Raw genomic sequence first — 26,159 nt, forward strand, 5'->3', positions numbered from 1 at the left:
CCTGCCATGCCAAGGCTGTTAAGCAGTGGGTGATAGACATGCATTTTTTTGCACTTGATTATAAGTGTGCAGGTATCTGTTGTACCTGCTGTCTGCTACGATTTTAACTCTTTCTCCAAATCTGGAATATCTCAGTTCTGCCGTCAGCTCCAGCGCGTGTCGGTTCCCGTGCTGACAGCCCCGGGAGGTGACTGGCAGCCTTCTTTGCACTCCAGACGCGGCCGTGAGCGCAGCGAAAGCTGCAGTTCATCTTCCGGAAGTGACAAAAATTCACTGTCACTACCCCATTCCATTTGATTTTGGCATAGTTTCCAGCCTTGCAGAATTAGCAGGGAGAGGGGTTTGGGTTTCGCCCCCCGGTGCCGTATTTCCACTCTTTCTTCCCATCGCTGCGTTTTCACATCTACGTACCTGAAATCAGTTTTCTGAAGCTCTGACTTCGATCACCGTTTTGCAGATTTCTTAAAACATCAGAGACCCTCTGACATCCATTCAGTCCACTCCGGACTGCTCAGGCTCTTACTTCTTGACCAGATCTGATGCAGGAGCTGTGGTGTACTCAAACCAGGCACCAGCCTTCAGTAGTACCTACCAGGCTAAGAAAATTTCCCATTTCTAAAGTTCACCCAGCCTTTTTCATCTTAAAGCCTCCAGTCCCTTTGACAGAGCGCTTCATGTCACATATTTTTCTCCTTGATGTTTAAATTTTCTGCCTCAGTTTCAGACAACGCTGTTGGCAGAAGTGTTCTTCCCAGTGTGGAGGCCTCTTCATCTGTACAAATGAGCCAAAACTCCCCTTCTTGTTACGAGTTATTGAGTGGGCTCTGGCTCTGACAGCAGCAAGCACGTCCTCATCCCCAACAGCCAAATGAACATTATGACAGTGAGTGTGGGTTTCTTCCTCGTATATTTATCCGACTGCATGTTTGGATAGCTGTTTCTGAGAAAGATGACTCTCACAGGATCCAGTTATAAGTCACCCAGAGCCTTAACAAAGACTAAAGAATCTATCATAAGCCGAGATTCCTCTACATCTGTTCGTATTATATAATCTACTGTGGTTGCCACCTCAGACACTATTACAATAAACAGAGTAAACTAAGTTTCTTAATTTCTGTAATACTTTTCATGTTATTTTTTCCACAAAGGAAAAGAAAGTAGCCGTTTCGCCGCTTCCATTCTAGCTCCACTTTAGAGTGAAAAATGTTTTTGAAGTTTTTAATACTGAATTTAATACCGGATTTTAAAAATGCTTGAGTTCAGTTCCTGCTAACCTTCACAGGGAAGAATTGGTTTCCTGAAATGAGTTCTGAGTAGCTTAGAAAATCATCAGCTCATTCAAACTAAGCCTCAGAGTTCATCTTCTGGACCAAAGCGAGGAGTGCTCTTCATTTCAGAAGTAAGATGTTGGTATCATCCTGAACCCAACTGATGATTTATTCAGGCCAGAGAGGAAGGGTGGGTTTAACATAACACATTTCTGACTAGATCTTCATAGTAACCAGCAAACCAGAGGGTGCTTTTTTTTTTCTATGCTCAGCCTCAAAACCACAACCTGTTCTTCTATCAAGTTTATAAATGCAAGGCTTGGCTTGCACTTGCACTAAATAATATTTGGTGGTGGTGGTGGGTTGTGTGTGTGTGTGTGTGTGTGTACTACCTTATCTACCATGCCATCAGAAATTGTCTTGGTTAATGGAATATTCATTCTTTTGTCAGTATAGTTCATAAGTGTTTCTAACCTGGTGTCATTCCTTCGGTGGTGATGATCTGGATGCTTTGCTCATAGGCCCTTCTCTCCAAAAAGCCCAGCTTATGCCACAGAGTAGTTATGTTCTTTGTCTGGTTATTCTGTCCCTGCGTGTCCTCAGCAACCTCTTCTGTGCTGAGGTGAGACTGTAAATGGGGACTGTCACTTCTAACTACCGTTTTGGTAACCAGGGCTCTAAGTCAAGCCTTCGCTCTGTGTGTGGGTTCCGTAACGCTCAGGGACGGGGTTGTGCAGGTGGCTGAAGCTGCTGTGTCTTCTACTTGCGTGTCTTTTCCTCTAGAAAAGCAGGCTGCAGGCCGGGTATAAGGTATCTTGATAAATTAAAAGCTAGGTGGTGTGTGGCTGGTGGTTTTGGTGTTGGTTAGGTCAGTATTAGTACAATTCACCACGCTCTTTAAACTAAGTTTGAGTGTACTAAGGGATACACACTAAAAATAAAACTGCATGGCAAAATCTGTATTTTGTTTGCAAGCCCCCCAACATCTGGAGGTCAGAGGACAGCTTTTAAGGGAATTTTTATCTGGTTCATTATGGTGGGTATAAATGGCACTGTTCAGACCTGCGTGAAGGTGTCAGGCTAAAAAGGGCAGGAATGTTGCTCAAGCCTATCTCAAATATTAATACACTGTCATTTGTATTGGTTTCCTGCAAAATACCAATTTGAAATATTATTTTTGGATAGGATTATTTTTGTTAATGTGTTTTGTTTTAGAGAGTATCCCCAAAGGATAAACAACATGCTTGTCCATGCTTTAAACAATTTAAAAACAAAGCTAGGATTATTACTAAAATTTTCAAAATTTGGTAACATTTGCATTCTATAGAATGGCCCTATAAGAAAACAGCTACAGAAAATTGGATGGAGAACTGATTATAAAAGAGTCTGTGTGAGATCGGCAGCAGCTCAGGAGCGATGGAACAATAATCTCATTGTGAAGGAATCACGCTACAGAATTATAAAGCAGAGAAGATAACTGTTCCCTAGAGGAACATTACCTCGCAGGGGCCCCCATTGCTGAGTCTTCCTCTCTTACCTCATCTCTTTTGTTGACTGGAAGTGCTTTGCAGCACAAACTTTTTGTTCAGTGTTGTCTCGTGGTGCCACAGGAGAGTCCTGGCTGATGACTCAGACTTGTCAAATGAAATGGTAATAACCACCCTATGGAAGTTTTAATGATAAAGTCATAAATGTCCTATGGTATGATTATAGTGACAACTAAAGCTGTCCTTTGTCTGTTCAATAGCAGAAGCAGTGGCGAACATTGATTAATCTTTCCTCCTCATCCCCTCCATGCAGCACAACAAATCCTGCTGATGGAGGAAGTTTTGGTTCCTTTCTTTTAATGTGGATGAATACATCCTGGTGGTGAGAGTCAGAATGGGTAGAGATGGATGGTTCTGCATTCTGAATACGTTTGGATTGCTGCAGCTTAGCAGGTTTGCCTCCTGGCCTCCACTTCTTGTGATCAATCAAATATCTTTTAAAAATGCAACACCGGGAAAGCTTGACATTGGCCATATAAACATTTCTGAGTTCTTGGCTCTTTTGTTTTCATGTTTTTACCTAGGGTTCATGGAGACGAGATAAATCCCAAGACTGGTTCGCGTGCCATCAAATAAAAACGAACCTTGTCATAAGCACAGTTTGTGGGTTTGGTGCTCAGGCATTGTAAATAAATTATGTTCAACGGTGCCAAGTATAAACTGAGAATATTCATTCATAAATCCAAAGGCGAGAGACTGCGCTGTTCAAAACTGCAAGGACACAACTACACTTTGGGTTCTGTGGTACAGTTCGACGTCCTTGCTGCTGCTGCTGAGCTTTTCAGTAGGGCTGGAACTGTCCCTTCTCTTCCCCCCTGCCCTTGATCTGCTGTGCACCTCCTTGCAGTGCAAATCATCTTTACAAACTGCGGACGTCACCCTCACTTGTTCTGTATTCAGTGCACAGGCTCCAGGGGAAAGGAAGGCTCTACAGTCTCCTCCTCAAACTTGTATTCTGGCTCTAAAAAAAAATAATCTTGGATTCATCTTAAGCATAAAAATTCACAATTGCCACTGCTTTGGGCATTTATGATGTTGCATTGAAGATGGACAATTAAAATATACCAGAAACCGATCAGGCCTCGTATTAGAAATAAACTAGTTCTAATTTTTAAATAGGAATCTGACTAGCATTAGGTGAGCTGCAAGATGTCTAAATCAGTTGTATTAATGAGAATGAAAACTGCTTCTAAATCAGGATGGACACTTCCTGAGAGCTGGCAGGACCCCAGTCCAAAGGAACATTTCCAAACTCAATTTGGGACAGAAGGAATTCAGATGCTCACTCTTTGCTATTTCTCTTCTGAAAGCAGACAAATTAACAAAGGTTTTGGATGCCAGCAACCCTCAAATCAAGGATGATTGAAAGAAAAAGAATGTAATTTTCTCATCTCTCGTTCTTTGACAAGTTTGCAGCAATGTGACAGCATGTGTTGCTTTAATTTATCTTTATCAGTTTTGATTTTCTGTGTCTTTCCTGTGGGACAACTGATTGGGGGGTAGAAGGGAGTTAAGTATTTTTAGCAACAGTTTATTAATTCAGAGTGTGACACAGTTGTGTCACTGCACTGTGAAATTTTGTCTACTGTGGTGAAAGCCATCTTATTTCGGTGTGGAATGAAGTGCCTGCCTGTTTTCATTTATGATTACTGACATTTAAATAATTACTCAGTTAAGTTCTCAATCACGGAGTCACTTTTCATTGACTACAGATGGCTCCTCCACTAGTCACATACTACGTTTTGCCGTATAGCGTTTAACGTTTAAAATTAAATTTTGCTCTTTTTGTTCCGGAGAGTTTAGTGCAGGGTAGCAGAAGTCCACTGATCTCTATCTATCTGTATTTTTTTGGTGAGTTTGTGCCGGGTTGTCTCAACAGAGGCTCTGCAGCACTGATCCAATGTGAGTGACGTGCAACTGCGCGTTTATCAGCAGTGGAAAGCCCAGGCTGGGTGCTCGTGTCAGTCATCCCCTGGCTGCTCCAGGCTTGGGGTTCTCTGTGGACTCTGTTCCACGTGCTATTAATGGCAAAACAGTTGAACTGGTACACACAAAAAAATATTTCTCTTCAAAGAGACAGCTGCCATGAGTCATGCTGTAAACGGGATTGGATGGATGAACACTGCTAAAAAAATTCAATAGGCTACATCAAAATTCTTTGTTAAAAGGACAAAAATGAATACTTTGAGCTGTAGTGACCAGGATTGGCTTCAGACAGTTCTGTATCCTCATCCCATAACTCCGGTGGCTCTGGTGTGTATTTTGTCTGCAAAAAGAAGACAAAGTGATGAATTTTATTTTAGTGTGGGCACCTTCTGTTGGCTTAATTATGGTAGTTCCAAGAACTGTTGGGTTTTTTTTTTTCCCCTAGTGCCTGAAGAGGAAGAGACAGGATTGGAGAAAGTATTTCCTGACTGTGTATAAGGTGCATATTTATCCATCACAGTGAAATAACCACGAGAGGCTTCAGGTCCCTTTCCTCCTCCCTATCACTCCTTTTGAGACCCGAGTTGGGGGCGTATGCTGATGCTGTGCAGGTTATGTGACATGGGAAACCCCATCATTCAGATCCTCTTTTCAGGTAGCTTCCCCTGGCCCTGCTTAAACACAGAAAGCACTGAGAGCAATTAATGGACTTACAAACTTCTAAAGAAAGTATCCTTCTCAGTTTGTGAGCATCACGGAAGTCAGAAAAATATATTGCAAAAGGGCTGTCTCTGTACCCAGGCTCATCGTTTTCCCCCTTCAATGGCATAACTGCTGTTGACTCATATTTCTGTTTGCCAGTAGGCTGAAGTTACGACCCATGCTTTTATTTTTAAATTGCTATAATATTTTTTGGTCTGAGCATCTTTTATGCAAAAAAATGTGTCTTATGCCGCTGGCGTTCTTTTACTTTAGAAGGAGAAGACAGCTTTTTCTTTTCTTTTTCCTGAGCCTTGTACTAACCTACGTTTAATTAGTGTCGTGTCATTTCCATAGGTTGCCCACAAATGTAAAAAGGATTTGGAGAAACCTGCTTTGGTAGTTGGCTTGTTGCCACCTGTGATCAAACAAATGGCTGTATATTGATTCGCTTTCACGCTGACCTGGTAAATGAATTCTGGGAGAAGCAGGGATATCGCCTGCATCCCACATTTCTGCAGATGAGGATAAAAGTTGTTTTTCCCCCTCCAAAAATTATATCCAGCAAGAGCTCAGTGTTATGTGCCATTACAGTAACACTGATGGGTTGAAGGGCCAGACAAGTACAGCTGCTGTCTATGCTACAGATTAATGTCTTTAATTAGACTCTTGAAAGCTTAGCCAATAAAGGCATAAACATGTTAAAAATTGATATTTATTACATTGTAGTTTATACAGTGAGATTCATATCAGATTAAAACATTAACTATTAAACCAATTCCTGCAAACTGAATTGCAAGCATTTACGATGTCCATTTTCCGAAAGACTTGTTTCTGCAGAAAACCTCTAGTTCACTGACAGCTGGCATAAAATTCTACAAATTCTCAGGAAATTATTGTGTTTTTTGTTTGCTGAGGGCAATGCCTTGACGAGCTAGCTGTTTGCAGCTGCCACTTCCAGAAGCATGCCTTTAGACAGGTTGCACTATAAATCTAACAGAACAGTTTTACTACAGTGATGTTATTTGCCGTAACTTTATTCAGCTGAAACATGATCTGATCGGGAATAAAGCAAGCCATCAAATAGATCATAATTATTGTCCATTTGGTTCCTTTAGAAACCACACATATCCTTCTTAGATATTGTAGTTTGAGATGTCGTGCTGTACCTTCCAGAACTGAGTGCATGGGCTAAAGTTTTAATATTCAACCTGGAATTTAACAGGCAAGGGCATAAATGCTAAGAGAGTAACTAGGAGCTGTGCTTAGCTAAACTCCACCTAAGCCTCTAAATCTAGTCAGTGGAGCACTTCCAAGAAGAGCTTTGCAAAAACCTGTGAAAATTCACTACAGTAGTAAATTATCAGTTCTTTTAGATTTAAATTCCTATGAACAATACTAAATGCTATTCTGTAGGGAATCTTTTATTAATTTACTAATTTTTCCTGTACAAAATACTCATGCAACCTGGGTGAATTTCCAAGAATGACTGAATATCCTTCAGTAACGTACGACTCAAATTTTTTCCAGAACACCATAAAGCATCTTGATTGTGCAAATAGATGTGTGTGTACTTTAGTTGAAACACACAAACACTGATTTCAGTCTGGCTACTCAACCCGCTGAAAGATAAGCATGAAAAAAACCCAAAAAGTCAATCTGATCTTCCACACTCATAAAGAAAAGTACTGCAGTCCCTCCAAGTCGGTGGGTTGTCTACCTCTGTTCTCAAACTGTCAGCAGTTTTATGTTGGGTCAGACCAGCACTGGGTGATATTTTAGATTATTCTGCTTCCAGTAGGAATCTCCAGGTCAGACTACATGTGAGCCAGACTGCGTTACCTGCTGGGTGGAAGGACCAGCGCAGACTGGGGAGAAGGAGAGAGAGAGAGAGACGAGGATTCTACCAAACTCAAAAGCAAGAAGTAGCACAAGTCTCAAGAAAAGTAACACTCTTGTCCCCATCCTCTTTTACGTAATAATTCAGATAAATAACTTACCTTGAAAGCTGTGGTTCAAATTAGGTCCTTGACTGGAAGCATTTTATTGCCATTTTTGCTCTGTAGCTGAAGTCAGATTTCAGTTAGTCCACAACATAAAAGCAAATGAGATACCCTTCAGGAGATTTATGATAAATATTTCAGCAGTGCCTCAAGACTAGAATCAGGTGTTTCAAAACACCACGGGCAGGCAGAGAGTGAAGTCCCACTGGCTTCCAGAGAGAGGTGGAAGGAGCAGTGGTCTGCCCCAAACTACCTTCAAACTGGGGAGGCCGGTGTCCCGCCAGTGGTAGGAAATCCTGTGAAACATTCCCCAGCCCAATGGATCTTATCTCACCCCCTGACAGAAGAGGGAGCTTAGGGAATCTTCACAACTCCCCTCTTCAGTTTGCTAAAGGTTTAAGGCGAGGAGAATAGCAGATTTACTGGTGTGGTTTAGGGCTCAGTTTGCAGAAGCTCTCAGTGAGAGGGGGTACATCAGCAGCCGGGTGAATCTAAATCTCCTTCTTCTGTGTCATTAGGTGCCATTGAAAGCTACTTTTAAAGAAAAATTACAGTTGGCGAGACGCTCTAAAACACTTAAGGAAAGGTGGTAGTATTTCTGTGAGACATGCTAAGGAAAGTGCTGTGGGCAATGTTGCAGAATTATTTGATTGTATGCTCTGCTCTCAATTACTTTATTTCCAAAAAATGAGTGTATTAAGTTTGTTCCCAAACCTTCTCCCTCTGTTTTGTTTTCAGCTGAAGTTACGGAGTAAAACAAAAGAGTGGCAGCTTTTACAGATGAGAGCTGCATTAACTGTTGGGTTTTTTTTTTTTCAGGACTACAAGTAGAGGGCCTCTTCAGGAGGTCAGCCAGCATCCAGACCATCAAAGATGTTCAGAAGCTCTACAATCAGGGTAAGCTCTCCTCATACCACTGCCAGGGTGAGGGCTCTGTTGGTGAAGCTGAAATGCTGCTGTCTTATGATTAGTTAATTGTAAAACCATTTGTAACATAAAATCCCATAATAAGAGCACTAGAACAGAAACCTGGAAGGTAGCACAGGCACTCGGTGCTTACTGAATAGCAAGTCACCAGTCGATGTCAGACCAGAGCTTAGAAAAGCTGTGGCAGCTAATGAATATAAGGTTTGAGTCAAAAATGGTCTGGTTTTTCATCAACATTTATCCCGCCCCTGTGCACATGGAGTTAGTGTAGTTACGAAGTACAGTGTCTTTGTGTCATTCTGCCTCTGGTGTTTTTCCGTGGTTATGGCAAAGAAATATAATTTTACCTAATACAATTTATGAAATGTAGTGAAGTAATTTTGAAAGTCACTGACTTCCCCGTAAAGTCATTTTATGAAATACCTTTATGGGGAGAATCTCTTACAGCAAGATAGGTAAAACTCTATGAAAAATTTCAAATGCAAAATATCAAAAATCAAATGCAAGGAGTTACCAGCAGCAGAATGCCAAGAGGCTTTCTGTTCAAAGGATAGTGTGAAACAGTTTTTAAGCAGTAATTTCAAGAAAAAGTAAAACACATGATTACACACCACTTTTTGTTTTGTTTTGTTTTTAATTCTTTTTTTTTCTTCTTCTCCTTTTAGGCAAGTCTGTGAATTTTGATGATTATCATGATATCCACATTCCTGCTGTTATCCTGAAGACTTTCCTTAGGGAACTCCCTCAGCCATTACTAACCTTTGAGTGTTATGATCATATCCTTGGGATCACCAGTGAGTATAAACAAGCTTTAGAAAAATTTATACAGCAAGTTGAACCGGACCTGGCTCATACATAATCACTGCTGTTTGCTAACCAGGACACAGTTGGGGGTATATAATACTATCAGTGCTTCACTGCAGCCACGGAGGGGCAACCTCATAATGTGTACCGGAGCAAGGTGGTCAGGGTTTCCAAGACGATCTCTGCTTATTTTGCAAGGTTTACTGGTTTATCTCTATATCATACTGTATTATTAAGAATTGGATCAGACTTCTAACTGTCAGGGCTCCAGATTTCTGTCATGGCACAGCACTGAGTCTTAGTGACACAAGTTACGTCAGAGCAGCTTTAGTTTTAGCAGCAAGATTGGCAGAATGGTAGAAACAAAATTTAGTTGGTCATCTGTGTGCTTCTTCCCTTTTTTTTCCTTTTTTTTTGTGGGGAGGTGATTGGTTCTGTTTTAACAGTTCCCATGTGATAACATGTTGGGGAAGAAAGGATCTAAAGGCATGAGAAGAGAATGCATTGATTATCTAAAGAACTACATGAAACTATGAATTATAAACTTCCATTATGTGACCTTTGTCAAGGGCTAGTTTATAATGCTGGCAAGGCAGCCCCCTAATAAATGGGGCTTGAATATCTGAGATGCCAGAATATCTGGGAGTTAGTACCTAGTGCTTGTAGAGCCTGGTGTTTTGCCATCGTGGCTACAGTTGAGCTAGCAGGGAATCCACAGAGCTTTCAGTCACAAGCACACATTTTTCCAAAACCTGCTTTTTGGGGAAATTATATCAAAATGGGGTACAGCTTCCAACAGAGTCTGTTAGCGTAGCTCTGTTAACCGTGGGCTGATGCTGTTGCAAAGGTTATCGTGACTATAATGACTGTTGCTGTTGGGGTAGGGCAGCAAAATAATTCAGACTGGGTATAAATCTTAATTGCTGCATGTTTATAAAGTGTAGAAGTACAGCAAGTTTCCTACACCTAGATACACCGTCTTCTAGGTAAAATTCTCATACTGTTCCCATCACTAGCATCTGCATGTACTGTTTCATATCATTAACTATTCCTGTTAAAAACCTTAATCAGGTCGTGTTCAGAATTCTCTGAAGCTCTGTCCTGTTTTGCTATTTGCAAGGCTGTAGATCACCACCTTCCAAACCGAGGATTCATCTGTTCACACAACAAATATCTCAGGGCATTGAGAAAAACAGGTCAGTTCACAGGAAGGTGGTGGAAGTGGAGGGACTAAGGATAGTCACTCAGAACTGGAAAGAACAGGGGAAATTTGGAAAAAAAGATGTATAAATGCTTATTTTTACTGAGTCAACCTTGTACTGACTTTCTGGATATGATACTACTTTGTGATAGAGCCAAGTGAAAAATGAGAAGAAGTGAAAAGAAGCTGAGAGCAATGCATTGTCCTAGGAACGCTGGGAGGAGTTTACTGGCATTTGAAATGTCAAAATACATTGAAAAGTGGAGTTTAAGAGAATTTCTCCTTGGGCTTTCTTCGTACGCGGTGTGACGTCCACTATGTTTTCTTGGTGCTGTGGTGATACCCTGATTTTAGAAGATCTTAAGCTCGAGAGCCAAGCTGACCTGCAGCTAAGGCATATTCTCTGTGAATACAGTGCAGAAGGGAGCTTTGGAAAGGTGTGATCGCAGACAGCTGTCTGGGGACGACTTGGAAATTCTCATTGGCTTCTGGAAGACACCAGAGCAGTGTGTGATGTATCTCTTACATCTCTTAACCTGCAAACTCAGAAATACAGTATTTCAAATCCAGAAATACAGTATTGCAAACCCAGAAATACAGTATCTCTGCTGTACAGTACTATGAAGCAATAGTGAAACTTTTCTCTTTAGTGTCTCACCTTTGTTTTAAAGAGTTACTGATAGGACCTGTGAAATAAATTAGCTGAGCGACTGACTAAAAAAATTAATAAAACCTTGACGTTTATAAATATCAAAGAACTTCTGTGATCATGAAAACTGCTAAAAAGGGTTCCTTTACCCAGTATTGCTACACATCCTGCATTATTTACTCTGCTGAAAGCTGACAAAAACATGACTGGGATTCAGATTATTGTGTTTTATGGGAAGCTTTGCAGTAGGAAAAATGTCAACACAGCTCACCGCAGGATAGCTTCGTGTATTTAATTCAGACCTTCAGGGAACATTTAACAGGCTGGAATTTTGTGTATGCACACATACCTCTGGCTGAGTCAGGGAGAGAGAGAAACGGAACGTGCAGAAAAAGCATCAGCACAAATGAGCTGGTTAGGTCAGGCATGATGGAAATCATCAGACCTATGTCCACATTGGTGTTAAACTTTTGGGACTAAAACATTCCAGGGGAAAAAAAAAAAAAAAAAAAAGTTGCTTGGAACAGCATTTGAAATATAATCCAGTGTTAGTGTAATTCTCCCCCAGATTATCTAGATGATGCAAAGGAGTTTGGGGTCCAGTTCTGGTTTTGCCCGTCTGTCAAAATGAGTTAATGAACCTCCTGTGGCTCATCTCCAGAAAATTCTTACCCACCCAAGTGGCCATCTCCTCTATCTTTGCTGAGACAGTGTTTTTGAAGTCAGTAGAGTTTCAGAAGAGCGTTTTGGGCAGGACTGTGTCTCAGGAAGAATAATAATAGGGCATAAAATGTCTGGATTCAGTGCGTGGAGAGATAATGAGAGTTTAATCAAGACCTTTGAAAGTCCTCTCTAGCAAAAAAATTATTTGGCTGTTTCACTGAATTGAGAAACTACTCTGGATGTTAGTCCTAGCCTGATGTGTGGTAATACAAAATATGGTGGGGTCACTTAAAGGGATAACCTGAATTGTTACGTCGGTGCTGGAGGTTGGTAGAGGTGAATTTTGTGGTTAGTTTTACAGATGGATATTGAAATTCCAGCAGATATAAATAAGTGTTTATTTCTTGGTCATATCTCGATGTTTTTGAGTTAAACTAATACTGACTTTGATATTGCAGGTGTGGAGAGCAGTTTACGGGTCACCAGATGTAAACAAATCGTTCAAGGACTTCCTGAACACAACTACGTTGTTCTGAAATATCTGATATGCTTTCTCCATATGGTGAGTGTAGGCAAAATTTCCAAAGTGGTGCCACCCTTTCCTTTCTAAATCTGTTCTTGTTAATCCAGCGTTGAAGATCTCCACAGAAAATAAAACTGAAGAATTGTACAAATGTGGTGAAGGCTTTGTGCATCCTTGCTAATGGAGTGGACTCAGGATGCAGAACCTTGAAATCCGGCATGAAATCCTTTAGGTGTAATGAAAACTACTTCGTAAATTCAAATGGGACTGTGCCTGTACTGAAATACCTAAAAGTCCCATCCCCCCAACTCCATTTTCACAAACATATGTTTTTATTGATCTAATCTTTGGGGTTTTTACCTATTTTGGAGTGAAAAAGAGCCTGAAAATAGCAGGTGTCTAGTTTTCAGTGCCAGAGAAAAACTAGGTGAAATCACCTTTTTCCTCCAAAGTATAAATTTTGGGCAACTAAAACACCAAACAAATTAGTGTAATTTTAGAAAATGTTAGAAATATTAATGAGCTTTAGAGCAACCAGCAAAATATTCTATATTAAATCTTAGAAATAACATTTTCCAGTTTAAAATAGCCTTTCGTCCTGGAATTTACTACACTGCTCAATAAAAAACTTTGACCGTGCCATTTTACAAGGATTTTTGGTATGCTTCAAGATCAATAAAATCGTGTGTCTTTTGTCCTACTTTTCGATTTGCTGGGGTTTTTTTTTAAACCCATTTTTGAAAAGCCCACTGATGTGGGGATTTGGGGAACATCAATTAAAAATGGCTCTGCAGTTAGCCCGGTGACGTCCTTTAGTTGCCAGTTTATGTGCAGGAATAGACCGTAACAGGAGTGTAAATTTCCCTTCCTTCTGCCTTATCCAGGGTACTGCCTTTTCCAGCTGACATTTTTCCCACCCAGGTGCCTAAAAGTGAGGATCATGGTGGTGTTGACACCTGAACAAAGGGATCTAGCCTTCAGAAGTCCTAAGAGCCCACCAAAGCCATCGTTGGAATGATGCTGATTTTCCCCGGCGGAGGAATTAGCCCTCAGTATCTGTTCTTGGGCTACAATCACGTTTGACATATTCTAGCCAGTAGCATATTTCAGAAGCAAGTACATTTAATCCCTTTTTCTGTCAAAACACTAGAGAAAAGCAAGATTAAAGGAAACACACTGATATGACCGCCACTCAGACAGCACTTGCAAGGTTCCCGTAATACTCACGTGTTCGTTTACCGTTGCTTAGCTGAACTCTAATGCTATTAAGGAAATCCTCGTGTCATTTGCTATTATTTTAGCAACTGATTTCTCTCTTCAGTGTTATGAATCGCGTAAGTGACTTTGTTCCAATAATAGATGCACCATCTCAACGCACTTCTTAAGAGCTGAGCACTTGAGGTGTTAATGAGGTGTGCGAAAGTACGAATGGTGTTTTCTGTAATTGGGCAGCAGAACATGGCATTATTTTTGAGTATGCATTGTTATGTAAAGCACAGCATCAAGTCCAATGCTAGTGCTCAGATCTGCAATTTCTGCTGATCCATGGCTTTTCATCCTTAATGTCTCAGGGAATATTTGCATTTGGAAAGGTCAAGGGAACGTGAAACAATCTAGGAGCTGGAGGTGTCTCTTCATTGCAGATCGGTGTGCTGCACAAGCTGCCACAATTCAAACTTTAACAGAGCACTCTACCAATAATCCTGGTTTTTACCTGCAAGCATCAACCTTCTTACATGTAAGAGGCAATTTAATTCTTCCATGAGCTCAGCCTTGAGTAGTGCGAGAGGTACTTGTGGTAATTTCATGAAGTGGGATGAATTGTAATCACCGGATACAGGTTTTGAACACTCCAGGTTTGATACAGGCTTGGGGAAGAAATAAAAAAAAAAAAAAAAATCCCCATTTTCTCAGCAATCTCAACCCCCTTACTTAATGAAACAGCTCCTTCTAGTCCAAGGGTGCTACAAGAAGACAGTGCAACTCCTACAGAAGTAATAGACTGGAATTTATAAAAATAGGTCCAAATTCTATAAACTTTGCTTGGCAGGGAATGAGCAGGAATGAGCCCAGGGGGCCGTGGCGGGTGTGAGCTGCCCGTCTCCGCTTTGCAGCGCATCTGGTCGCGAGAGAGGGGTTTGCAGGGACATCTTGGAGCCATAGTGGACTGATGTCCCTAGGCAGAACTGGGCAACCAGGAGCAAGAGGGGAAACAAAAGGCTGTTTTTCACAAACAGGTCTTTGAATTATGTCTGTAGAAAATGTCCGTGCTTGCTCAGCCGATCTCAGAAGGGACAAGTGTGTGCGAACAACTGTTGGTGTTCTACTGGCCCTGCCGTGCGCGTGCGGTGAAGGGCATTTATGAACGGGCAGACAAACTTAAAAGGCTCAAAAGAAGTCATCTTGCAAATTACTCTGAGGCCTACAGTTACCCAGTTCCGAAGCCAGAAGCCATTTAGTAGGAAACTATAATAGTACTTTCCCATGACAGTCTAAGGCTGCACAATCAGGAACGTTTGTAGAGGCGGTAGTATCGTCTAGATTGTGTTTTTATAACCATGTCTTTGGTTTTAGTACCAGCTGATACAGCCCCCTCTCTATGCTCACATACTTTCCCTCTCTGCTGCTCATTTCTGTCCCTGCACTCATGCCTGATGCAGGGGAAGGGTGGCTGACCTGCTGGAAGAACCGTTGCAAAAAACTGCCAAATTCAAAACATCAGACTTGGACCAACTAGGAAAACTGGACGAGGTTTTGGGGCCTGTGGGCTACACTCTAGAGCTGTAACTGAAGCAGCAAAGTTGAAGCAAAGTACAAGCTGGGAAAAAAATGCTCTGAATTAATGTTCTGTTTCAATCTCTTGTCCAATTGAAAAGTGTAATTAGCAGCAGCAAAGCTTGGGGGTGGAGATGACGGGGCATGTTGGGAAGGATTGGATGACTAAGCCTCGTGGAGCAGAGACAAGCAGTTGGCATGTCTGCAAGGGAGCTGAGAGTGGGGGACAGGAATTTATATTTCCAGTCAGTTTGTGGGGGCGTTTTAATATCTAGTAATTTTCTTTTGAAAATGTTTTCTGAAGTTCCTTTCAGCACTGCAACTGAGAAACCAAAGAGATGGTGATGTCCTTACATTTTCAAAAGCTGTTGATAATTGGCTGTTTCTACCCTCTGTTTTTCACTGTTTAAGTTCGTTAAGTAGTGTAGTGTCTGCCGGGTTTCACTCCTGCAATATCCATGAGGCTGCTGGGATGCAAGTATGTGGAATCCAAAAATGGTCACAGTTTTGTTGGGGGTAGTAGGGTGTTTATTCTGGGATAGTGAAGATGGATATTTGACATTTGTTGACGTGGCACTAAATCTTCAGTGTTTATTCCCAGTGATGAGTTTTGCAGTGTACAAGTTCTATCTTTCTAGAGGACTTTATTTCAAAATAGGCTGTCATGACTTAATGATTTATTTTTTTTATATACGTGTTCCAGTGAAAGGGGGGAAAAACCCAACAAACTGAAGCTGTGTAGTTCTTTGTTGTAATACTTTTCTGTGATGTTCAGATGATTCCTTCAAAGATAGGATCTAGGTCCTTGGAGAATTGTCATTTATTAGCTTGTCAAATTGACAGAGCAAGTGTATTTTCACTTGAAACAGAGATGATGGTTACTAACTTCGTGAGGGAATCAAAGGCCGCGTTAAGAGGGTTAGTCCAAATGCTAAAAATATAATTTGTATTTCTTAGAAAGTAGCTTTGGAGTGCAGTTGTGTGGAGGGGCAGCCCATAAAAAGGTTATCTGACTGGATACTGCCCTTCCACGGTCTAGTGATGGAAGAAAATATCAGCTGCTGACGATGGTGTTGTAGACAGAGCGGATGCGTTCGTGTCATTTGAGAAAGAAATCTGGCATTGGCATAGTGAGGGGGTTGAGGTGGTGTGAAGCCTGATCCCCTCAGGGAGGGACGAAGCCATCGCCACTGGTGTGACGAGGCAGCTTCCTCGCTTGCAGCTCATGGCGAGGCAGCAAAGATTGTCGTGGAGTTCAATCCAGTTTCACACTTCTCTTGGGTCTGCCGAGGAAAGGATCGCTGCGCGTTCTGGAGTGAAGCACCGTGCGGTGTCTCCCTTGAATTCCCAAGTGTCAGCCTCGCTGGTGACTCACAGATAAGGCTCAGTGTAGCTCTGCCACCAATGGTATAATCACCGTTTCGTTTTATCTGAAGGATTTTCTCTCTCAGGGGAGAATCTGTGTCATGGGTGTTTTTGTTGATCACTTCAACATCAACTGTCTCCTTGAAACGTTCACGGAGAGGTGGTGGGTGGGAAGAGATGGTTTCATCTTGGAGTTAGAAACGTTCTTTGAAATGGCCTAAAGAGAAGAAATAAATCCAGCTCTGCCAGCAAGTGGCAGTGGCGTTGCTTTGAGGTGACAGGTTGGCCTTGGAAGGCAGCACCTGGGTTAAGCTGGGTGTGCTTCAACTTGTGCTTGAAGGCAGCACTTGCCTACAACTTGCAGGAGGGAGCGTTTCAGGGCGCACTCCTGCAAACCTGGCTCCTTCCACCCTCCCCTGTCCTCCAGTACTGCCCACCCTCTGTGCCATGGCAGGGCACCTGCCCTGTCAACACGTAAGGCCTTAGGATGTACAGCACATACCTTTGGGTTTGTGCTGTAGAAACCGCAGGGTGACGGCCTGTAGCTCTCACCTTATTTTAGAGACTTTCAACTGAAAGAAACACCAAAAAAAAAAATTTTGGAGTGAGGACAAATCCACAAGGGTTTCACGTGTACAACGTTACTCAGTGTGGATGCAGCCAGCATGAGCCACTCGCCCCAAGGGCCAGAACACAGTCCCCCAACCTTGTTATATTTATTATTATCCAAATTCCAGCTTCGTTGTCCAGCTGCCTTCACGGTGATACCCGGGTCTGTGTCTCCCTGTTAACAGGCTACTGGTAGTTGAGCTTTTGCTTCCTTGCTGCAGTATAACGAACTCTTGTTGGAGCTGCTCTCATCTGAAGCAGGTTAAATGAATGAGATGCGCTTGTTTGTTTTTCTGTATCGTTCAACAGTGCATGGAGAGCACCACGGGAAGGTCAGCGGGGTACAGGTGCTCTGCAGAGAATGATGTGGGTTTTGCATAAGGTCATGAAGCAGGCGTGGCTCTTTAATCTGACGACTTTTTATTCTCAAGTTGTGAAGTCAATTCTTTGGCACCAATATCTCCTTCCTTTATCCAGCCCTGCTTCATGACCTTAAAAACAATCAAAGCCTTTAATATTTGTAGCAGAAGTAGCATCACAGTAGCCCTGATGTCCCAGAAGGGCGAAGCAGAGATTGGAGGGAAAAATAGTCCCTATTAGTGAGAAAATTAATACAGTTAGGAAGAAAATTCTATGCTTTTTGAGCATCTAAGTGCTTCTTTGTGTCCCTCAAGGAAAAGACTTCCATCCTGCACAGCATTTTATCCCCTCATGGCTGAGCAAATAGCCCCCTTGCTGGGTAAAACACGGTGGAGGGTGGAACTGTGCTGTAGGAAGTAGAGGGGAATGAAACCTGGGTTACTGGGCTGGGGGCGACTGGAATTTATGCATATGCTAAGAAGTGTTTCTTAGATTTTTCCTCTAGTGTCCTCAGGCTTTTTGTAGTACTACAGAGCTGCCTTTTCAGAAGGCTTTATGGCAAGGTAGAAATGAAGAGACTCTGAGAAGCAGAATTTCTGCTTTCCTATTCCACTTGAAATTGTAACAGAAGGAATACATAGGAGGTTTTGCCCAATAATTCCTTGTTCTGAGATGACAGCTTCAGAGTAACCTGTACATCGGTTTGTGACAGCACGGTCTTCCTGTGACAGATTACTGATCCACAACTGCAGCCATCAGCCTGAGAAGAACTGGCTGACTTACCTGTGTCGGGAGGAATCGGGAGCACCTTCAGCTTGCTGGCTCTTTACAGTACCCGAGAACTTGCCAGATAGACCATATGGGGCTTTAGATATCAGCCATGTAATGCAGGAGAGCAAAACACACACAAATTCCCTGCCAAGTGCACACAGAGAAAAAAAAAAAATACTCCAGCCCCCCAGTTCTGAGCTCAGATCTACAGACAGAAGTAGGACACATCATCCAGGTGCGGAACAGGTTTGAGTTCTGTGTATTTTACTTACGGCCCATTTTCACCTCCGTTGCTTCAGAGGAATGGGGTGGATGTGGAGGTACATGAAAGAGAGAGAGAAAAAAAATCTTCTAAACCCTTGCAAACAACTTCAGGAGTCCCCAGGGTTTGTTCTGTAGAGGACTTGAAGCAGTTGGGGTAGCTGTTTGTTTACACTGCCCTTCCCTGCCCCCCCAGCAGAGATAACAACCGATTCTGTACAGAAGGATTGAAACCAATTCCTTTTCCCAGCATCAGGAAACAATTCAGCCTTTTTGCTTGACTTACTGACATCTCACCTCGTCCTTGGAGGCCCTATAGCTCTAGGCTGTGTGGTCAGCCCTGAGGCTGCGGAGCGGCCAGTGCTGTACCCGTGGCCAGGGTTCGCTCCTCGGTCCGGGACGGTCTCGTGTCTCTCACTCCCTAGGGCACACGTACTCATAAACCAACTCGTGTTTATGTTTTCCCAGGTTTCGCAAGAGAGCATATATAACAGAATGACAGCATCCAGCCTGGCCTGTGTCTTCGGCTTGAATTTGATCTGGCCGTCGAAAGGACCAGCCTCCCTGAGTGCTCTGGTACCGCTGAACCTCTTCACCGAGTTACTGATCGATTTCTACACGAACGTCTTCAACTCCCGAACGGTGCCTGGTGAGATCTTACCTTAATGCCCCCAGAAAGGAAGGTGCAGAACGGCTGCCTGAGGGAAAGGTCTCCATGCCTCAAACCGAAGATTTACATTCAGGGCTCTCCCCTGTGAAGAAAACTTTCAATACAGACTAAAGTTTCTATAGCTTTCCAAATACCAAAGATGTTGGGAGAAGCACAGTGTTCCCTATATGAGAAGGAGAATATGTACATGAACATTCAAAGACCAATAGGTGAGAGTGAATCCCTTTGTTAAACCTGAGCAGCTGACAGAAAGTGGTATGTTAAAAAAAAAAAATCAATCATGACACTATGTGCCAGTCTGTCATTCCTTTGGGGATCTGGAGACCTAACTATGTGGCATTATTTTCTGCATGGGCAGAGCTAAGTTCTGGACCACTCCTGAATGTACAGCTTGCTTCTTTTTTTAAATTTTTTGTTGTTGTTGTTTGAATACAAGTTTGTTAGACATGTCCCTATTAAGTTAATAAAGATGAGATCAATTTTTAAGATACTACAATTTCTAAACTATTTTTCCATGTATTTCAGTGTCTTGTTTTACACAAAACGGTGTGGGCAGTTGTGGCACATCAGGTTTGCAATTACCATGGAGAGTAAAGTGTTTCCCGGGTAATTTGAGTTGTGCAGACAGCTAACTAATTATGCTTGCAAATATATATGAAGTTAATCACTGTAGCTGCACATGCAAAGCGGTGGCAGGTTTGTGGTTTTTTTTATTCTTGTAAGTTCAAATGGGGAGCAATAATCTTACGGGGGTTTTTTCTCTAAATACTGGGGATTTTCATCACTGGAGCTGTATCAGTGAGTGCAGAATATAGACTTTGAGAAGAGTACCCCTCGTGTTTGAGCTGACAGAAATTTGCTCTTCAAATCAGTTTCTCTAGGAAGCAATAAGAGCAACAACTTGGATAATATACCTAATAATCATTTTATACATTGAAAGCCTATTATTAGTCCCAATGTGAATAATTAACCAGCATAAAGGGAGAATTTTCAGTGTTTTCTAACGACGCCATCAATATTGTTTGTGTTTGATGAACACGGTGCTGTTTCATTGTTTAACCCTAGCTGGTGATGCGCTTGGTGTAACAAAATTATCGTTATAGCTGCCCGCAAAGCAAAAGAAAAATAGTCAGTGGTAAAAAAAGGTAAGTGGTATTTTCCCAACTGCTCTGGTCTTCCTGCTCGTGTACACAGCTAATGGAACGGAGTGACTAGTTAGACTTCAGCAGAAGTAAGTCTCAGGTTGACAGTTTAGGCCTCCCCTGCTCTGCAAACACAGAGCCACTTGGTACCCTGTGGGCTCACTTCTGCCTCTGTAAAAGGTGCAACACAATCTTATTGTAGAGGGTGGTTTAGGGAATAACCAAGAATTCAGGAGGCTGTGGAATGCTGGAGGTGCCAGGCCTTCATTTGCCCAGTAGGTGTCATCTGTAGCATTAGGCAGTGATTAAAATTGAAAAATACAGAGGCTTTAGGATAAGATGTGTTAGGGCCAACTTCTCGTGTCACAGTTGTGTGTTTCCCCAGTTCCTCAAGTGTCTTAAAAACAACTTTTTGGGATTTTGGATATCTGTAATAATCACCTGTGACTCCCATATAAATACAAAATTTTGAATAATACAAAGAGAATAATTAACAATTATTCACGATTGTTACATTTCAGCAAAATGAGATTGCCAGGGATAAAACTGTCACAAGTTTTGTGTTGCAGCTCACCAGTTTGACATCTGAGCTATCCATGACAGCATCCTAGCCTTCTTGTGTTACCAAACCCAAACCCCATTACGCTCAGCAACTGCTCAGCCACTGGCAGCGTGGGTCAGTGCACCAGCACCCTGTTCTTACGGGGAAGGAATTCGGCCTCTGGGAGTTAAGAAAACCTGAGCATTTTGCCACTCTCTGACCTCAGTTGAGATACAGATGCGTTAGTTCTGCTGTCTGTAAAAAGCAGGAGCGCCTGACATTAGAAAAGTGCTTTGGGATTAAATGCCAGTAAATGCCAACCATTAAATGGTTGTTTTCCATTTCCCCGTGTCCTCTTCCAAAAATCTGGCAACATCAAATGGCATTTAGTCTTGAGTGCCTAAGGGGACTGCGAGTCCTGGGTAGTTTTATCAGCTCAGTAACATGCCAGAGCCCTGGGGGGTGAAATCCTGAGTTCCTGAAGTCAGCTTTGCTCAGAAAGGCCCCAGAGCCTGGGGAGGGTGGTACCTCGTAGGTGTAGTTCAACAGAGCCTGGGGAGGGTGGTACCTCGCAGGTGTAGTTCAACGGAGCCCGGGGAGGGTGGTACCTCGCAGGTGTAGTTCAACAGAGCCTGGGGAGGGTGGTACCTCGCAGGTGTAGTTCAACAGAGCCTGGGGAGGGTGGTACCTCGCAGGTGTAGTTCAACTCATCCTGAGTTGGGAGGAAGCGGGAATTGGGCAGCAGCGGCCGTGCTGGTGTGTGAGCCCTTGGGGCACCTCTGACCCTTTTACTTCAATAAAAAGTCCAAACAAGGAGCATCCCTTCAGCTGATTTACCTGCCTCTACACAGACAAGGTGATCGTTAAAGCAAGCCTCACTCTCTCGGCGTCGGTCACACGCCGACCTGCAGGTCTTCCTCTTCGTGCTTTGTAAACTACCACTTCCCAGCAAGTGATGGCTCCTCTCGTGTGGCAAATGAAGAACAAAATGGCGTTTTTCTCATCTCAAGGTGCCTTCTTCCTTCTGAGAGCAGCCAACAGCTGTTCCCCGTCAGTGCGGGTAATTTGATGCTGCTTAAGAAAAGCAGAGGCTCTGCTTCTGATTGCCCCGGGTGGGTGGGGGGCTCCTGCGCCCCTTCACCCTCCTGCCGCCCCAGCAGGCAGCCTGAGACTGGGGTAAGGAGGGTGCCACCTCCACCCAGCCTCTCCCTGCCAGCCCCCCCACCACGGGGAGGGCACTTCCCCAGATCACGGGCACTTGGGTACCAAACCCCTCGGGGCGATGAGCCCCCAGCTCTGCCCCCCACCCCAACCGAACCGCCGAAATCTTCCATCTGCAGCAGAAGCCCCGATCTCTGTCCTGAGCGCCAGGCTTAACTATGACATTAAATCAGCTCTCATGAATTATTCAGAAGGGTTTGGAGTGAAATTCGTGTTAGAGAAATATATGTTTCAAATTTCCTGACTAAGAGGAGTCCTGGAGGTGTCCCCTGCAGTTACTTTGATAACAGTTTCTCTTTACAAATGATAATTGCACGATTCGAGCTTTTGTACAGTGTGGCCTTGTGAACTCTTCTCTCGTATCAAAGAACAATTTTCAGATCATTTCCATAGCAAAAAGAAAGTGATTATGGAGATAATCTGTTGGAAACACACATGCTGGATTTCAGTTTAAAACAATAAAATGCAGTCGTGGAATGAGAAATCAAGTGTTACCTACCTGACTATATACAGAGAATAAATTTGCCTAAGTATTTTAGTTTACCGAGCTGTTAGGAGTTGGAAATTGGTCCAAAGTTGAGTCTGATTTTTCAGGATGCCTCTAGCAACAAGCACCAAAGGGGGAAGGAAATACTTTCCTACCTTGGATCTATGAAGAAATCTAAGAAGATTGAAGGATGTCATTGATCGAGGGGGGGTCTTTACAGTTCTCACAAAAAAACTGCCATAATTGAACATCACCTACGTGTGTGCAGAGTGTGCCACACTCCTCGAGCAGCTCTCAGAGCCTTGTGAACTTTAATATATTCATCCACTCATGAGGAGACTAATAACAGAAAAGCCCCAGATATTTTATTCACGTGTTCAACGTGTACTTAGGTAACAAGTTGAACTTTTTATGGGATTGCCAGCACAGTCACACCCCCCCCCCCAATCTTCAGTTCCTGAATAGTTTGTCTTCACAACCGTGGAAAATGTAGGTTTGCCAACACCCTTTTTTCCAGTGGCTGTGGGGTGGGGGAAGAAAGTCAGAGAGAGTTATTGCCAGCACCTGTAATTGGTGAAGGCAGAAGTTCCTGTTCAGTTGAAGCTCTACTGGCCAGTCGCCTTCCTGCTCCCACTCTATTAATTTTTTGCCTACGAAGTCAGCAGCATACATACCCTGCTTTAAGTAAAAAGTTGAAGCCAAAGGTATAACGGTGAGGAGTTTGTAAATCAGGTGTTAAATGATACACGTGGCTGGTGTGTGGAAGGTCTCCTGCCTTTCCCGGTGCAGCAATCCTCATGTTCACCATTTTTTTTCTCTGTGCACATCCTGGAAAAGCCATTTCAGCGTGTTGCACCTAATGGAGCAAAGGATTCTGGTGTCCTCCAGCATCATCTGAGGGCAGCGGGGGGTTGTAGAGGGTGCTACGAACGCTGTCATCTTTCCTGAAAATGGGATTTCTTTGGGGTTGTGTTGGTGATGCGGACAGTGAACCAGCCTGGAGACTAAGAAGGAAACTTTCAAATACAACCAGGAAAAAAAAAAAACTTTTCTGCATCAGGCCTATCAGCACCTAAAAACTGTTACCCAGAATTGTCAGGCTGAGGGAAAAGAATCGTGGTTTGCCTCGCTCAGCTGGAGATAAACACACGGTGCTACAAGAGTTCTTCTTCCTAACTGGGGTCTATTGCCTGTAGTGCTAGTTGTACACAGGATTGTAGCCCTATTAGGCTGGTGATTCCTCTCTAGAATAGCTGGGAAGTTCAGTCTTAAAAATAATTCACTAATTGGAGAAATATTGGAACATGACAACAGAAAAAACATTTTTAAAGAGGCTCTGTTTTGGTGCCGCTCTACTACCTGCTTCGTTTTCTTTTGCTTTGATCCTCAAAGACATGCTCATTTAAGCTAGAGCTAGCCCAGACACTAACGCCAACCTCCTCAAGCCTAAGATGAAATCAGCATTTCTATCTTTCCAGGTTTTTCCTCTATTAAATGGTTTGTGTTCCCCAGTACTGAATAGTTCTCTCAAATTATTTCTGCACTTCAACCTTTAATTGCCCGCAAAAGCAGTTTACAGCCTCTTACTCTTCTGCCATGAAAATTATCCCCTTAATTAATGGGACAATAAAAAGCAACTGTAAAACTCACCAAACGGCATCATCCTTAGTGTCTGAACTGGATTTCTGCAGCAGTCATGGAAGAGTCTTCGGATGGGTGGATTTTTGACGCTTCACCCAATAATTTCTTGACCCATATCTCTCAAAATATCAAGAGCTGTAGTAAGATGCTTAGTTTTTCTGTTTTAAAAGCTTCCAGAGAACTATGTTCTCCCCCTGCTTCACGCGCCAGTGTTGTCTTCTCTTTTTTCTGTGTATTTCCCACCCCTTCGAAGCCACACCCTCGGCCTATTGCCATTTACATCCTTCTTCATCTGCAGTCTGTGTGAGGGGCGGGTGGTTCACGCTCACGCCCGTGCCCCCCACGGCATTTCTGAGGGGACTGGAAGGGTCCGAGGCTCTCGTGGCCCTTCTGTGGCTCCATAAACGGAACTGGAACAGCAAGAGGTTTGGGTCTGCGGCAGAGTCTCAGTGGTGGAGTGAGTGGAACTGCCCAAGCCACGTCCCCTTGATCTCTGACAGAAAGACAGTTATGCTTTTGATAACTTTATAGGATTTTTTGATAACTTAATCTAGCTTTTTGATCACTTTTGTATCTATTAACCCAACACCTGTTGCAATGAAGGGGAAAAGACGTTAGAAAGATGTTTTCCTTTTCGTGTTTCCCACCACTCCCAGACTTCCACATCGGCCTCTATCTTTTGAACCCCGCGCTGTACTAGTGCGTCCATGAAACGCAGCCATAGCTGATGGCCAGTAAATATTGAATGTGTTTAATAAGCACACCCGGAGTGGAAGCGGCGTCTCACCAGGCTGCGGAGCTCTCTGCTCTGAACACGTGCACCGAGCTGGGCGAGGCACAGCCTGGCATTGGCATCCGCCCTCTCCCGTGTTCAGGGTCGTGGAGGGGACTTGCTTCCCTCCTCCCTTTCCTTCCCAGCACCAGAGCTCCCACTGGGCTATCAAACAGCAGCAGCCACTAGCCCCCAGATGCTTTCGTGCTAGCCCCATCTGCATGGAGTACTTAATGCTGCTGCACAAGCAAGGTGTGGAACTGGCACAAACCTTTGCAGAAGGCTCAGCAGACCTGCACTCTATTCCCATCCCCACATTCTATTCTGAAGCTTGTATAAATCTTTTTTTTTTTTTTTTTTTTTCTCCTTATCTTTGACTTGTGGCTCACCTCCCCGTGGCAAAAGCCTTCCAGGGTCCAGAGTGCACGCTGGGTAAGTGGCCGTGGCACAAGGACAAAACAAATCCATTCCATTACAAAATAACATTAAAATTCAGTAAGATAATATCGCCGTCTTCCGCACCAAAAGAGCTTTTACAAAATAATATAAATGAGAGGATGAAAATAATGAGAAGCTTTGTAGAGCTCTCTCACAAGCCCTGACACCCGGCATGTTCCTGCCAGGAAGGCAATAAACACCCCATTCTCTGCATGTCACAGTATCACAACTTCTCCGGGTAATTACCACTTGAAAGTTAATGGGACTCTGCTCCCGGCGTGGCGGCCGTATTTCTGTAGTCGCTGCGTGTCCTGTGCCCACGGCCCTCGTGGGGGACCCGGCTGTGGAAGCACCGTCCTGGAGGACAAGTTGTTTGTGGCTGCCTCAGAAATCAAGCGATTTCCCTGTAGGAAACCCCCGTGCACCGAGGCACTGAAGACAGTGGATAGTGCAGAGGGGGAGCGGCAGTTCCTCCTCCTTGCAAGAGTCGTCATGGGCAACACCAGTGAAGAGCAGGAAAGGATGAAGCCGATAAGGAAAGCAAAGCTGCCTGGCTGGCACAGAATCACAGAATCGTTTAGGTTGGAAAAGACCTCTAAGATCATCCAGGCCAACCATTAACCTACACTAGTCCCACTGAACCCTGTCCCTGAGCACCACGTCTGCCCGGCTTTTAAATCAAAACCTCCAGGATGGTGACGCAGCCCCTTCCCCGGGCAGCCTGTTCCAGAGCTTGACAACAGCCCTTTCAGTGAAGAAATTTTTCCTCATACCCCATCAAAACCTCCCCTGGTACAACATGAGGCTGTTTCCTTTTGTCCAATCTCTTGTTACTTGGGACAAGTAACCTCACTACACCCTCCTTTCAGGTAGGGATAAGGTTTCCCCTCAGCCTC

General features: G+C 43.4%; 1 protein-coding gene across 3 annotated transcripts in view; it reads left to right on the top strand.

The window, feature by feature from the left end:
• LOC141958827 (proline-rich protein 5-like) overlaps nucleotides 1-19,489 on the top strand; it is a 213,013-nt gene extending 193,524 nt beyond the window's left edge. For all 3 annotated transcript variants that reach the window (XM_074901746.1, XM_074901748.1, XM_074901747.1), the window contains 4 exons: nucleotides 8,263-8,340; nucleotides 9,036-9,164; nucleotides 12,146-12,249; nucleotides 18,820-19,489. In XM_074901746.1, coding sequence (XP_074757847.1) covers nucleotides 8,263-8,340; nucleotides 9,036-9,164; nucleotides 12,146-12,249; nucleotides 18,820-19,017 — 509 coding nt within the window. In that variant the 3' untranslated portion in view covers nucleotides 19,018-19,489. The remainder of the gene's footprint in view (nucleotides 1-8,262; nucleotides 8,341-9,035; nucleotides 9,165-12,145; nucleotides 12,250-18,819) is intronic.
• The last annotated feature ends 6,670 nt before the right edge of the window (nucleotides 19,490-26,159 follow it).

This window comes from Athene noctua, chromosome 3 (assembly GCF_965140245.1).
Source record: "Athene noctua chromosome 3, bAthNoc1.hap1.1, whole genome shotgun sequence".
Taxonomy (NCBI): Eukaryota; Metazoa; Chordata; class Aves; order Strigiformes; family Strigidae; genus Athene; species Athene noctua.